This window comes from Ruditapes philippinarum, unplaced genomic scaffold (assembly GCF_026571515.1).
Source record: "Ruditapes philippinarum isolate M1 unplaced genomic scaffold, ASM2657151v2 ctg608_1_1_1_1, whole genome shotgun sequence".
In the NCBI taxonomy this organism is placed as follows: domain Eukaryota; kingdom Metazoa; phylum Mollusca; class Bivalvia; order Venerida; family Veneridae; genus Ruditapes; species Ruditapes philippinarum.
Genome location: NW_026859254.1, coordinates 612,080 through 628,699, shown reverse-complemented (window position 1 = coordinate 628,699; position 16,620 = coordinate 612,080). Strand labels below are relative to the sequence as shown.

The 16,620-nt window shown below is 32.8% G+C and overlaps 1 protein-coding gene across 2 annotated transcripts in view; it reads right to left on the bottom strand.

The window, feature by feature from the left end:
- Positions 1-253: 253 nt before the first annotated feature.
- LOC132755832 (colorectal mutant cancer protein-like) overlaps positions 254-16,620 on the bottom strand; it is a 54,169-nt gene continuing 37,802 nt past the window's right edge. Inside the window, exons 6-16 of one of the 2 annotated variants that reach the window (XM_060746756.1) lie at positions 15,628-15,804; positions 14,467-14,556; positions 13,616-13,722; positions 11,311-11,443; positions 9,692-10,088; positions 7,446-7,638; positions 5,973-6,201; positions 3,286-3,462; positions 2,559-2,779; positions 1,735-1,837; positions 254-538 (exon numbers count right to left, since the gene is read on the bottom strand). In XM_060746756.1, coding sequence (XP_060602739.1) covers positions 461-538; positions 1,735-1,837; positions 2,559-2,779; positions 3,286-3,462; positions 5,973-6,201; positions 7,446-7,638; positions 9,692-10,088; positions 11,311-11,443; positions 13,616-13,722; positions 14,467-14,556; positions 15,628-15,804 — 1,905 coding nt within the window. In that variant the 3' untranslated portion in view covers positions 254-460. The remainder of the gene's footprint in view (positions 539-1,734; positions 1,838-2,558; positions 2,780-3,285; positions 3,463-5,972; positions 6,202-7,445; positions 7,639-9,691; positions 10,089-11,310; positions 11,444-13,615; positions 13,723-14,466; positions 14,557-15,627; positions 15,805-16,620) is intronic. The other variant, XM_060746755.1, reaches the window with a different exon arrangement.

The window sequence follows — 16,620 nt, the reverse complement described above, 5'->3', positions numbered from 1 at the left end:
GAAAAAAAGCAACAAGAAAATAGTTTTGCAAATATGTTAACGCTTCAAGAGGGAATCCCCTATGACATCAGAGCATGCAAGGGAAACAGTCAAAACTATTGACCGGTCACCAGTTCTCGAACGTTGAAGTTTTTAGAATTTCAGAAAACAGTAAAAAATATAAAATTACATTTTATAACATTTGTTCAAAATCATACTTTATACATACTGCATATTTAACGATGAATGATGAATTTTGCACATAATATTTAATGTCAAACTTTTTGTCATGGAAAAAAAACTGAAATATCAAGCTTGTTGCTATGGTCACTATTCAATAATGACATTTCAATGGTCACTATGCTTCATCAGGGGTTGATATGAAACTTATCACTTCAGTGACAGTGCAATGATTCACATTCCATTGGTCAATATGTTTTTATCAGGGTTTGATATGAAACTTATTACACTGGTAACAATGCTATAACGATGTTTCATTAGTAACTCTTTGTTTGGAATCTTCTTCTTGCCTTGCTAATCTTTGATTTAATATTCGTATCTGAAAAATAACAAATAAATAGAGGATATTGAATTACATTCAATACTGAATTTATTGAACAAGTTGAATAAAGTTAAATTATGCGAGCTTCTGGTGAGCATAATATTATTTTGTTCAACAAGTTCAATTAATTCAGTATTGAAAATACACGAATATAATATTCAATTTATGACATATAAAAAAATAAAGTGTTTAAAGTAAAAAAAATATCATTTTTCAATGACATGCCTATAGTGTAACGCTTATATTGAGCGCGTCTTTACACTATGTTTGTACAATGCAAATGACGTCATGTCAAAATATATGCACAGCCGTGCAGTACCGTTTTTAATGAGTCGCAAAATTGGCATGGGTGTGTGATAAACAACATTATTCAGAAGAAAACTTTGGTTTGAACTATTGAAATGGCTGCCTTCTTATCTATGCTGGTGAAGTTTTATAATTCAATCCAAAAGCATAATGAAGTTAAAGGCAAATTATGCCTCAGAAATAAATAAATTTATACTTCTTTTGTAAGGTCAAACATGAATTTTATTATGTTTAAGTAATGATTTTAGAGGATGTAGGATGCTTATTACCTGAAGAAAAGGGCAATAAATGTGAAATATTCTGTCATAAATGTAGCCAAACGTAAACAAAGTTGTATTTTAACTTTCATACAAAATACTAATTCACAATAACTGTACATATTGTCAAAAAGCAACAGATGGAAAAAATGGTTAAAGTAATTGGCAAATAAGTAACTTTCTAGATAATTATTATGGAAGTACTAGATCTACAAAATTAAATGTTTTTTGAGAAATAAATAGAGGATATTGAATGAGTGTAGTTTAATACTAAATTTATTGAACGAGTTGAATAAAATCATATTATGCGAGCCTCTGGCGAGCATAATATTGTTTTATTAAACGAGTTCAATAAATTTAGTACTGAATCTACACGAATATAATATTCTATTTATCACATATGTAAAATAAGAACAGTAAACTGTTAAAAGGAGTAATTTTTCAATGACGTGTCTATAGTGTAACGCTAACATTAGCGCGCTTTAACGCTATGTTTCCATATAGCGCAAATGACGTCACGTCAGTGTTGTTTGTAGTATAATATTGTTTTGATGAAATGGTTTATTACACTCCTGCGCCGTGGTTTATGTGATAATGAGGCATAATGGGCCTTTAATGTAAATAACTTACATGGGATTCATATCGCTCAGTCAACGACTGCACTTGTGCCTCAAACTTCTTTAACTTTGTCTGATATTTCTTCTTTGCCTTGTCAAACGCTGATATGAGGGTACTGTAAAAGATACCAGATAGTTTAAAGGTGATGTGCTTTAATGTGATAGTATAATGGATAAATTGACAAGTCAAGGGCACAAACAATGACATGTTAATAGGACTACATGTATATACAGTAGAACTTTGGTAAATCAAAGTTAAAAGATTCTGCTTAAACACTTCAAGACTTCAACACAAGTATAGGGCCCAATTCAAGTTCTTGATGTTTACAAGTAGCTTACACATTGCATTACAAAAGAACAGGGCAATAAATTAACCCGATCACTTAAAAGCTACATGTAAGAAAAACACATTGAAAAATTCCATACATAACAAGAACTGTCAGTAGAACAGTGTACTCATTACTTCATAGTATTACAAGAGCCTGGATAATGTATAATTTTTGTAAGTTTATTTAGTGCCATAATTCTGTAAAAATTCATGTTAGAGTTGTGGGTCTTGGACAGGGACCTCCTATTATGCTCTGAAATAAGTGTGTGAAGTTTGAATCAATTTCCTTCTAATCAGGAGTTTTAGAGAAACTAATTTGCAAACGAAAATTAAACCATAATGTGACACGATGCTGATGCCTGTGTGAGTACAGTAGCTCTCCTAATTCTTTGAATAGTCAAGCTGAAAACTGAACTTAAATATAAAATATAGGTTTTTAATATGAATATTTATAGGGGTGGCTTGGGAATCAGAACTTTATTGTTACTTTAACACATAAAGAAATCTACCTGTTTGCTCGTTTTAAATCATTTACAAACTCAGCCGACTGCTGGTGCCGTATCTCAGAGTTTCGGGACAATTTCTCCAACGCACCCACAAGCTCTGACACCTGGTTTTTTAGTTTCTTCTCACGCCGTAATGAGTCGGTTAACTCTTTCATCATTTCCGGAAGGTCATGTGACTGATATTCGGCCAATGAGGTGGGAGGAGTGGACCTATCGCTTCCAGACTGAAAATTTCGAAAAATTTCAATGTTAATAAATTTCTTCAAATAGTGATTTATATCAAAGAAACATTAATAACACTATACTTGTGTAATGGACTCCTCTAACTTTAAACTTGGAACAGTCCATTGTCAATTCAAGTAATTTCAATAGCAAAATTTCTTACACAAGAAAATGAAATATTTATTTTAGAAATAATATGATGTACATGTACATAATTCACCTACCTATCAAGAAATTAATTCTTCACAAAATGAATATGCTGAAAGTAGCATTAAACCACTGTAAAATTTACTTTCGAACATTATTTCATACAATAACCCAAAAATAATAGTTTTCCGAATATTTTGACATTAAATGCATTGGTCATGTTGGTAATGCAAAGTTCTAGCATACCTAATAATTATGTTTTTGAACAGATGGAGTGATTTTAAAATCCCTAAAATCTGGGATAATAAAAAGTCAAAAAATACAATTAGTGGATTAAAGAGCCAAAACTAAAAGTTCTAACCTTCTCGCTAACCTGGTCATCTTGTGACCTTGACCCCTCTGTGACCTCTGACTTGAGATGCTCTATCTGTACTAGGTAGGCATGTTCCTGGGACTCCATACTGTTCATTCTCAGCTCCAGTGAGCGTTTCTCCTTCTCAAGGAGATAATTTTGAGCTTTAAGTTCAGCTTTCTCCTCCTGTAGACAAAGATAACAAATCAGAATTGTTTACAGTACAAATCTCAACTTTTCATTATATATCGTATTGCTTTCATTTAGGGCGTCTCTATGCTACACAAATGATGTCACATCAAAATATTTTTAGGGCATTATTACACTACAGAAAAGACCCCACATCAAAAAACTTCAAGGGCGTCTTTACACTTTGTTTTGGTACAATGCAAATGACGTCAAACTTTTAGGGTGTCTTTACAGTATGTTTGGTAAAATGCAAATCACGTCACACCAAAATTCTTTTAGGGTGTCTTTACGGTATGTTTTGGTATAATGCAAATAACATCACATCAAAATACTTTTAGGGTGTCTTTACGGTATGTTTTGGTATAATGCAAATCACATCACACCAAAATACTTTTAGGGTGTCTTTACAGTATGTTTACAGTTGCGCAATACTGAAAGTGATACAGATACAGTATAGCTCAAATATAAAAACAAGAGCTGTCGGTAGGACAGCACGCTCGACTATTCTAAGTGCTTGATAGTAAAAGAGCCTTGATAATGTTAAATTTTTTAAGTTCACAAAAGGGCTAATTTTTTTTCATAAATTCATGTTATAGGCCTTAGAGAGAGTCTAATTATACAGTATTGGCTTGACTATTTGGAAGGAGATGTCACAAGGGTGTTTTATTGAGTATAATAATACTAATTACCTATGAAAAAGGTACAAAGGCTTGTTATTAAGATGTTTTATCAAGTAAATCACTGCTTTATTATCATGAATGCATAAAATTGTCCCAAAAAAGGCACAAACCCTTCAGTAGTTGTTGATATAACAGCTTACAAGCAAAACTTTACCATGAATTTCTAAGTTGAAAAAAGGGGAGAAAAATCCGCCTAAATGCAAGATAGAATTATGGATCTTTGTCAGTGACCTACAATTATGACCCTAAATCATATGTGAAGTTTTAAATAAATATCTTTAATAGTTATTGAGATATGTAAAACTTGCATGTAAACATTAACCAAGAGACTAAGTAGAAAAGGGGATATGAATCAGCCTTAATGCAAGATAGAGTTATGGAACTTGGTCAGTGACATACAATTATGACCTTCCAATTATGACCTTAAGTGCATGTGTAAAGTTTCAAGTAAATATCTTTGAAAACCTTTAACCTTTAACCAAAATTTCTAAGTTTCAAAGGGGCAAATAATTCTGCAAATATTGCAGGCAGAGTTATGCAATTTTGCAAACTGATATACATTGTTACTATAAAAAAGTATTTTAAATTTCAATTGAATATCTCAAGCAATAATTGAGATATTTGACTTTACAAAAAAACTTTAACCAAACTTCTAAGTTCCAAAAGGGGCATAATTTTGTCAATATTGTAGGCAGAGTTATCCAACTTGTCAATCTGATGTACCTTGTTACTATAAATAAGTATTGTAAGTTTCAATTGAATATCTCAAGCAATAATTGAGATATTTGACTTTACAAGAAACTTTAACCAAAATTTCTAAGTTAAAAAGGGGCATAATTCTGTCAATATTGTAGGCAGAGTTATCCAACTTGTCAATCTGATGTACCTTGTTACTATAAATAAGTATTGTAAGTTTCAATTGAATATCTCAAGCAATAATTGAGATATTTGACTTTACAAGAAACTTTAACCAAAATTTCTAAGTTAAAAAGGGGCATAATTCTGTCAATATTGTAGGCAGAGTTATCCAACTTGTCAATCTGATGTACCTTGTTACTATAAATAAGTATTGTAAGTTTCAATTGAATATCTCAAGTAATAATTGAGATATTTGACTTTACAAAAAACTTTAACCAACGCAGACGCGGACGCGGACGCCGACGCCGTTGCCGACGCCGGGGCGACTACAATAGCTCTCATATTCTTCGAATAGTCGAGCTAAAAATGCGGGGATTGGCAAACTTTGGAAAAATTGTTAAAGCTGTACTGTGTGTTATAAAGCAAGTTACTGTTCTCTGCAAAACCGGCGGCGTTTTAAATTGAATTGTTATACCACTGGAGACTTTTATATATAAACACAGAAGGCCAGAAGCATCTGTTATGTTTGTGACGTAATCTTTTGTTATATCTGTTCATTACATGTAATTTGTTTGTTGTACTGACAGATATCAAATTTCTCTTAAGGAACTTCACAATTAACAACTAGTAATGGAGAGTAAATCAAACTTAGTTATTTTTAAAATATTTTTGCACGTATGGTAGATTTATCAACAGCTTTTACAGCAAATAGAAACATTCTTAGGTAAAAAGAGGCAAAACTATATAGCTATCAGAATGATAAATTATGCCCTTTATCTAAAATTAGCAAGAATTCAAAGTTTCATGTTGTTAAATTTTTAATCTTTGAAAAACGGGATCCATTAAAGTTTTTGTTCAATGATGACGCAGCAATTACAATAGCTCGACATTTTCCTTTAAGCAGATAAGTAATAAATAATCTTTAGGAATAACACTCTTCACATTCTAACAGAAAATTAACAGCACTACCTTCATAGCCATTAACTCCTGCATAATCACAGCGTTTTCTAAATCCAGTCTATGAGCATCATTCTTACACTTCCGGTCTAGTTCCGGTTCACAGTGAACACTTTCTAGCTCCATCACAGTTAAATGTACCGTACTTTGTTCACTTTTAAGTCTCTGAATATAGTCCCGTAACCTCCTCTCGTCAGCTTTCGTGAATTCTGTATCACCACTACCTGTAGAGCTTGATGTGCTGAAATATACAAGACACAGTGAGATATAATTTATATTCGAAAAGTGAGATAAAGACAATTTTCACAAAGTGAGATAAAGTCAATTTTCACAAAGTGAGATAAAGACAATTTTCGAAAAGTGAGATAAAGTCAATTTTCACAAAGTGAGATAAAGTCAATTTTCACAAAGTGAGATAAAGTCAATTTTCACAAAGTGAGATAAAGTCAATTTTCACAAAGTGTGATAGAGTAAATTTTCACAAAGTGTGATAGAGTTGATATTCATGAAGTGGGATATTATATAGCCAGAAAGTGAGATACAGCCCATATTAAGAAAATGTTGTTTCATAATAAATTTGATATACACAAAGTGAGAAAAACTCAATATTCAAGAAATGAGATATAGTCAACATTCACAAAGTGAGATAAAGTCAATATTAACAAAATTATATAAAATTTGATATTAGCAGAGTGAGATATAGTCAACTTTTATGAAGTGAATTATAGCCCATATGAAGATAATGTCTATGTTTCATATTCACAAAGTGAAATAAAATTGACATTCCGGATGCGAGATATAGTCAAAATTCACAAAGTGAGATATAGACGATTTTCACTTAAGAGATATAGTTGATATTCACAAAGTGAGATATAGTTGATATTCACAAAGTGAAATATATAGTTGATATTCCCAAAGTGAAATATTGTCGATGTTCACAAAGTGAAATATAGTTTATATTCACAAAGTGAAATATAGTCAATATTCACAAAGTGAAATATAGTTGATATTCACAAAGTGAAATATAGTCAATATTCACAAAGTGAGATAAAGTCAATATTCACATTGTGAGATAAATTTAATATTCACTAAGTGAGATAAATTTGATATTCACAAAGTGAGATATAGTCTTTACAAAGACTGATCAGTAATTTTAGTTTGCCAGCCCGGGCTTCGAACTCACAAGTTGAGATTAAAAATTTCTCACCCAACTGATTGAGCTATGCAGGCAGGCCAAATAATTTGGGGAGCAGTGGCCTAGTGGTTAGGGTGTCTGCCTCTCAACCCAGGGATCATAGGTTCGTACCCTAATCGGGTCACAACCATGTTTCTTGACATCAGTACTGGTTGGTTCTAGGAAGCTGACTAGAAAGTGATTAATTTAAGTTGCAAGACCTTGATTTGCAATTGAGCTTAGATAAATATGTTTAAACCAAAGCAAACCAATTTGAAACCACAACCTTTTTCCTATGTAGAAATACTTACCTGGCGGTTTTACTTGTATTTGACAGGTCCTCCCAGGGCCTAGCAGGTGACTGCCTGCCATAAATTACTCCGAATGTTTTATCCAGTTTTTGTAGCATATGTTTACTGACATTTTCTGCGGCTCGTCTGGACTGATGAGCGCGTTTTAGAATGGAGGCTATCTCTTCTTGTCCGTCCGTAAAACTATCACCACCTTCACAATATAAAATCAAACAAATTATAATTTTATACTAAGGTATTGTAAAAAGGACACATAACCAAAAACAATTGCCTGCATTACAAAGTACAAGTTTTGAATCACGAGCATTATGACCGAATGACACTTTGACCATATACACTTTAATACAAACATTTTGACCAAGAAACCTTGTGACAAAAACAAATATTTAGAACCACAAACATTTACCCAGTAAACACTTGGACAAAAAGAAACTCGGAATAGCAAACTTTTCAACACAAAAGCTAGTATTTCCCCAAGTTTCATATAGATACAGTCTAACTTGCCCATGCGACCACGTGTATTAAGCGACTTTTGTCTTAAACGACCACTTTAAATTCCCCCCGATCATTTTCTCTCTATATCTTTAATGTATTAAGCGACTTTTGCTCAACGCAACCCGCGACCGCTAATTAGTCACCTAATTGACATCAATCTTTTCATTAAACGACCACTTTTACCTGTCAAGTAATTGTGTTTTTAGAGAACGCCACCTCGTTATGTCACAAGTGTCAGCAATCAAAACACAACAATAAACGTGTGAAAAACTCTATTTCCCATACCGTTTTAGCGTATGCAAATGAAGTTAAGTATACATGTGATGTGTATTATCCAATAATATCAGATAAACAATGCAACGCTCCGCCCATACTGAGATGGTGTATACGCTTCGCTTGTTGACATTTAGACTGCATTGAATTGACCTTGAACTTGATCAGCCATTAAATTAATAGTAACAAATAGATGTAGTTTGTTTATTTCAAATGAAAAAATGCACAACAGAAACATCTTCACTAATAGGGTTTTCGTGTTGGAGACAAGGAAAACAACGGAGAAGTTAAAAAATTCTGGAAAAAATGTCAAACATGTACGTAATGGATCAAAACTGTTTTGTCAATAAATATCAGAACGTTATTTTTACATTTGCATCCGTTTAGATTATCGGAGCGTACTTATTATTCAACATTTATATAAAAATGAAGTTGAAAAACAATCCCATCGAATAAAAAAGATGTCATTTATAAATTTTGACTTTTATATCATGCTGACTGTCTTAAGAGACCGTTTCATTAAGCGACCGTTTTTGGTGTTTCCCTTGCCCGGTCGCTTAATACACGTTTGACTGTACTTAAACAATTGCATAATGGGCAAAATTTAAGTCAACCAATAGACCGCCAAACAGTGATTGACTTTCTGCACACATTTTTTATCTTTGGCTAATACTCCAAGGATATTGTATGGAGGTAAATTATCACCACTTTGTGCTTCAAAATGATCTTTTTAAAAGCATGACTGGTGACATGTATAGGGTCCATACTCAACAATGAAAGCTTCTTTTTGAGCCTTCCCAAGCGGACGGACCCTCATTTAGCATAGACTACATGCTACAATTAAGTTTTTGCATGACAACAATCATGTTGCAGCAATCATAATAGATCAATTGACTATTTCTTAAAAATTGACAAGCTAAAAATACACTGGGTTTTAATTTAAATGGTATAAAACTATATCTTATGAAATATTTTTATAAATTTTATCAACAGTAAAATTCTATTGGTTGCAAAATCTTATGAAGGATTCTCCCAAGAGCTGTAGCATAGAACATCTCTGCTATTTAACACACTATATAAAATTCTATAAACAGAGTTAAATGTTTTGCAAACAATATTCTTCTAATTTAGGTGGGCGTTTATCAATGATTTGTGCTTGCACAATATACACTATATCATTACTTTTAAGGCAAATAACTACCATATTTATTTCATACAAGCATTTTTGAAGTATTTTTTTTTTAAAGCAGGCCTTGATGAATTTTTTCTATATTTCTTTTTGGATCAGAAGAAGCTTACTAGTCCTGCGAGGGTGAGTATGATCAATTTTTTCAGGCCGACAAAAACTTTCACACGCAAGTGCAAGCGGACGAATGGATTTGTCAAGGCCTGTAAAGTTCAATGACAATGATTTTTTTCAGCAGATACACTTTAACAGTTCACAGTGATATATTTCCGAAAAAAACAAGAGAACTTACCCATCCCACCTAATCCTGCAGCTCTACAATTAGCTAAAACAGCACCTAATTCACTTTCTAACAACGCACATATAATTTCATACGTCTCAGTACATAACTGACTATAATTTAACACAATTTGTAACGCCGTATTGTTCGACTCGTATTTCCCTATTAACACCGTCAATCTATCACAATTTGCTTTAGACTCCTCTAACGTCAAGTTCGCCACGTCAATCTGTGATTTGTAATTATCCACTTGGCTCTGAAGTCTTTCGAGCTCGATTTCGAATTCCGTTACACGAGAGTCAACGTCACTTATTCCAGATTTGTCCGTGGCATTTTGAACAATTTCTTGAATCTTAGAACCTTTCCATAAACTTTGCACTAAGTGTTCTGCAACTTTGGTGTTTGGCATCTGCAATTAGATGAAAATTTGTCACATACCTGTAAAGAGTGTTATATATACCTTAACTTCCCCACAAGATTTTATTACTCATTTGAATTTTTATTTTTTGTCAGGTCCAAAATTCATATCCAAAAGATCTAACTTATCTTATATAGTCATCTTTTAGAACTGCCACTAGGCAGATTTTGAAAAGGTTTTCCAATATTTGTTCTATTTTTTTTTTTTAAAATATGTTAAAATTAATTGCAATTAATTAAAATTCACAAATTATTGTTGATTTTTCTATTCTTAATTTTAAGTTGTTTAGAAACATGTACTGAGATTCACTTAATGTATCATTTTTTTGTTGTTGTTGCTATGGTGATATTTCATTTACTCGAGACCTCCAGTATTACTGTTTAACTTAATTTCAAACCCAACTAACAAGGTGGACAATCATGCAAAGGTATCAATCAGCCCGCTTAGCTCAACAGGGAAACATTAGAATTTATAATTCACAGGTCGCAGGTTTGATCCTTGACCAGGTGAAATTTCTAATACTCTCTAATTTATGAATGAGACCTCTTGTTTTACTGTTTAACTTAATTTCAACTCCAACCTAAAGATGAACAACCTTGCTAAGGTATCAGTCAGCCTGCTTAGCTCCACAGGGAGAACATTAAGATTTTATAATTCAAGGGATCGCAGGTTTGATCCTCGAGCTAGGCAAAACTTCTAAAATCTCTCTAATTAATGAATGTAACCTCCTGTTTTACTGTTTAAGTCTGTCTTGTTTATATTTCACTGTATAGCAAACAGTATACACACAGTCTATGGTCATGCATGTTCTAGCTGATCTTATTCTGCACTGGTTGCATGTATGCTTTAAATTATATCTTTCTAGTGCGCCTTTTATGAACAAATTGCATTCTAGGATGACACCATTTAAGCATTAAGAATGAAGTTGTAAATTTATACACTTAAAAGTATAAGAAGAAAATGCTAAATGAAAATATTAGCTTTCAGAAATTCCTTTTAAAATATGTTTTATTATTATCAAGAAATATGAAAGAGTAGAAAAATCAAACACCGGCTGTCACCTCAGACCGGAATATATAGCTCCCGGTTAACTGTATGGCGGAAATGAGGCTGCTGGGTATTCCAGTCTGTACTGGCATCCAGTGTAAGATTCTAATAGTCTCACCCAGGGTAAGGGTAAACTTTTCGAGAATAACACATGGTATATACCTACCCCTAAATTACTTATCTCACTACCCAGAACAGGTCTCTCTGAATTACTGACTGTTTTTAACTTCTTTAACTCCGCTACTTTAGCCACTGGAAAATTATCTGAAGCTTTTGTAGGCGTTAAATTTACTCCCGGTCTGAAAACACATAAATAAACAAAGAATAAAAAATCACAGGATTGTGCGTAACGTTTTTCAAAGTAATCATTATCATTATCTACTTCTTCATCATCACCATTATTATTGTAATTATCATCATTGTCTTTGACTTAACCATCATCATCACCATCATCATCATCAACGTAGAGTTATTGGCCTTTGATAGGGTCTTCCAATCATGCTCCCAAATAAGTGTGTGAAATTTCCAGTGATTCCCTTCAATAATTTTTAAAATACCAACATGCATGCAAAAATTTAACCAAAGTGACATCATGCCAATGCCTGGGTTGGTACAATTACTCTCTTTATTCTGTGAATTGTCAAGCTAGAACTGATTATACCAGCAGTATAAAGGGCCATTCTGTCACTGAAGCCGTTATGTTTTTGGTATGACCACAATAATGGTTGCCATAGGAGATTCTTTTTTTTTTTTTTACAGCACACCAATACAACTTAGATCATATGGTGCCGAAACAGGAAATATGATTTTGGTTAACCATGGGTGTTACAAACTTAAAGCAACACTAGGGGTCAAAACCAACTCACCTGCTGGAGCTAAGAGATGCATTGACTCCAAGAATTCAAACCCATTTAGTTATCCCTTACAGTGATTAATCTAGAAATTCCTTACAATGCGTCGGATGACGCACATGTTTGAAAACAATGAGTCCTGTAGCAAAATCAATGAGTCATGTAGCAAAAAAAATGCGTCTTTTTAATAGCAGATCCTTGACATGATTTGCATGTTTTTATAACAAGCGATTAAGTAATTAAAGTGCATAAAAACGTTATTTTTGGTACTAATATTAATTGCAGGCAAAACAATTTTTATTGGCTGCTCAAAAATCTAATTTTCATAATTTATATTTTCTTACTACTTATGTCTAATACTGTGCATTATCCATTTTAATTGTTCGTCATTTGCACAAAATGTCCCTCTCACACTGTATACATACTGACGACTTTTATTGCTCCTTGTATGCCTCTGTGTAGAAAGCATACACAGACAGACCTTTTGATCATGAAAAAGTCATGCACAAAGTTACCCTGATTGGTTAAACACCCTGTCAAATATTCTGATGACGTAATAGACATCTTTTTTTTTTTTACACTCCGCGTGAACTTGAGTGACCTTAGGGGAAATAATTACACACCTGTCAGATTATACTGTAACTTACAGCATTTCTTAAAATAGCAACACTTTTTTTCAGTTACCGATAATTATTTAAAATATTAAGTAGATAAATGATTTTTTGTTTGCTTTATTGGATTAAATTTACGGTAGTAGAAATGCAGTAGTAGGTGGGAAAGGGATTAGGTAAGTAGATAACTTGGAAAAATGCTATAGGGAAATGGATAAACTCAAGAATATGCGTAATTACAGGGGAATGGGTAACCTGTTGCTGTTGGTACCAGTTTTGTCTGGATGACTAAATTACATACAATATAAGTCTGATGCGCCTTTTGCCATTTGCTGACGATTTTCCTGTGCCCTTCTCATTTTTTAGCGCCAATATCTGCATATTTCACCACTGTAGGCGAATCGCTCTTATGCAAAATGGACGCTCTGATTGGCTAATGCCGATAATGGGCGGTTACCGATCACAAGCAACAATTGCTTGGGATTTAACGTTTCAAGCAAATGGGGGGATAAGTCTTGCACCTGATATCATCGGAAATTAAATTATTCAACTGAAGAAATTGAAAAATTATTCAACTAATGAAATTAAAGAAATCAATCTGTACATAGAAATCACTAATCGTGATATTTTGGATTATAAACTTCCTGATAAGCATGCGTCAGATTGAACGCACATATTTTGAAACTGTGCGTCTTTTTCGATTTTTATGCGTATTTTACGCAAGACGCACATCTAGATTAATCACTGCCCTTAAGATCATACAGGAATAAACACATGGGTGAAAGTTACGTAAAAATATCAAAACCCCTGAAAACTCTTAATTGAGCATTATTTCAATTGGTTTTATAAAGAAAAAGAGTATTTTCTGGAGTATATGAAAGCTGAAAAATGCCTAAAAAGATGTACCAATGTACCAATTCTGGTTTCTCTCAACCCTCAGCGGCAACCAGGGGAGATAATACATCTTATAAGAAAATCTATACAGTTGACAGTATTGTTGGATATATACCTTTCTAAATTTGTACTAAGAGGTTGTTTTGTAGGGGTAGAGGTTCTACTATTGACAGGACTCCCTGATCCCTCGTAACTATGTAACCTTGTCTGATGATCTGATGCCTGCAAATAAAACGAGAATTTTTTTGTATAATCAACAACAAAAAAAAAATAATAATAATAATTTAGAGGAATTGTCAAATTATTTACATGATGAAAATTATTGTTTAAGTACCATTTTAAAGAAATAGTGCGATTTGCTTTTGCGAAGATGATGGAATTCAGTTAAGGAAGATTTTTTTTTATATGTGATCTTAAGCATGAGAATGACCTCAAAATAATTACCAGGGGAAGTAATGCATGTAATATGACAATCATTTATATCAGGCTGTAAAAAAATACATTTAAAAAATGAGGAAGTAAATTTTTCAGTATGTTATATAACATGCAAACTTTATTCTCTCACATTGTTTAAACACAAAAATTTTCTTTTATCACTTAAAACCTGTCAAAAATCTTTATAAACCAATAATATATTGAGAAATAGAAAAAAAAACTTTAGAATTAATATGCAATAATAACAAGAGCTGTCGGTAGGACAGCAACGCTCGACTATTCTTAGTGCTTGATAGTAAAAAAAATGCTTGATAGAGTTACCTCCTCCTGTTTACAGGTTGGGGTCATGATGGTGAACAAGTGTGCAAAGTTTCAAAGCCATATGAAAATATTTGAACTATAACAAAAACTTTAACGTAAATTCTAAGTCGAAAAAGGGGCATAATTCGGGTGACTGCAATAGCTCTACTTATTCTTATCGAATAGTCGAGCTAAAAATTACTCGGTAATTAGAAATAGTTCTTGGCTTACCTGTTTTTTATATCTATTTTTTTCATCTGTAAGATTGGCAAGCGCTAGCCTCATTCTTTGCATATCTTGTTCCTGTTTGATTATCTGCTCCTGTAATGACAATAAATACATCAACATCATAATCATCAAAATAATCATTATCATCATAACATTATCATCATCATCATAGCATCATCATAATCATTATAACAATCATCATAACATTATCATCATCATCATCATCATAACACCATAATTATAAAAATCATCATCATTATCTTCTTCTTCACCATCATCATTATCTACCTAGTCATCATTATTATTTTAAATATCATCTTTGTCTATATCATCATCATTATAATAATAAATATCACGATCATCTTAAACATTTTTATCATCATCATCAACTTTATCATCATCATCATCATCATCACCAAATTTATCATCATCATCATCAACATTACCATCATCAAACACAACTTTAATTGCCGCCATCATCATCTTCTAATTCTTCATCATCATAATCTACCTAATCATTATTACTGTGTTAACCATCATCATCATATTGATATAAATCATCATCATCTTCATTATCTTCATTATCAACCTATCATTGTATGTAATAGATATACCATTGCTGCGTTGACGATTTCTGGGTTTGCGTAAATTATACCATACGAAGTCGAGTGAGGTTGCATAAGAAAGGTCACGTGATTATGGTATAATTTACGCAAACCCAGAAATCGCCAACGCACCAATGGTGTATCTGTTTTAACCTATAGCTCCGCCCAGAACACTTAATCCTTCGATCTTCAAAACTGAAAATTATACCATAGTCTGGGTATGGTATAATTTACGGTTATTGGAAATTATACTTGGAAGAATTTTACATAAAAAGCGCTGAAGAGCTATAGGTTAACATCATATATCATCATCATTATCATAAATATCATCATCATCATCATCACCATGTATAAAGTCAAAGTCAGATAAGAGTTCAAGTCATATCTACCAAAATGAAGTTGTCAAATGGCTTGTTCCGACCAAATATGCAAGCATCAGCTCACACTATGAAAGTACCTATCATTGTCAAATCACAAAGTTGTGTACATGGACAGGCAAACAAAAACTATATGTATGGCCTATGTGAATGTAGGGGCACAGAAAACAGCAACTCCTTACCTGTAATGTACTGTTTTCTGTTCTCAATGAATTGATCTCTTCCTGCAGGTACCCTGGGTCTGGAAACTCATTTGGTGGAGGGGGTGGGGGCGGATGAAAGGTGGCTGGTCTAAGACCGTGCGATGGAGGCGAAGGTGACTCAGGCTCAAAACTGAAATCTTCCATGTTCTTACACACCTGTGAAATCAAAAACCATGACAATGAAGGTTTTTCTTTGATTTGATTTGATTCTATTTGTTTTTACTAGTTAAATTTTGTTAATATCTTATTTTAACTTTGTGAAGCAAGATCTTTCAAGGTGTCTGTGCAAGAGTGGTTAAAGTCGTTTGTTGAAGCTAAACCACTTGTCTCTCTCTGCTGTGGGTTCGAATCCCACCTGGATTCTTTCATGATGAAACTATCCAGTATTTATAAATCAAGTTTCTCCTTTGTAGTAAATACTTATAAGGAAATGTGATTGTGTCTAAGGCTCAAGCAAAAAATACATGAAATGAGAGGCAGTATTGATGTGACTTTTTGTTTTGTTTTTATCATTATAATATTACTGCACATAAAAATTCAAAACATTCACTATCATATGATAATGCACTTAAAATCCAAGTCAAAACCCTGTGTTGTTTACTTCAATCTTTACCAATACTTTTTACTTACTTTACTTACTATAATCTTCACCAAATTTACTACAAATTTGGAATCTTTAATATTTACTTCGTACTCTTTTTCATAGCTTCTTTCGTACCATTTTACTTTTTTTCAGTTACAAACCCATTTACATTATTTATCATGCAACTGTTATGGTAACTGCCCAATAAAAAAAGCCTGATAATTATTTTTGATATTAAGCCCCACCTATTTCAACCGACTTTTTTCAATAGCTTATATCCTCATTTTCTACAATTTCACCTCATACCCTGACAAGTCTGGAATCAAAATGTGATATTTATTGTTTTTATTTTGTTTTCAATTAGGAACAAATCAGAAAGTGAATAGTTA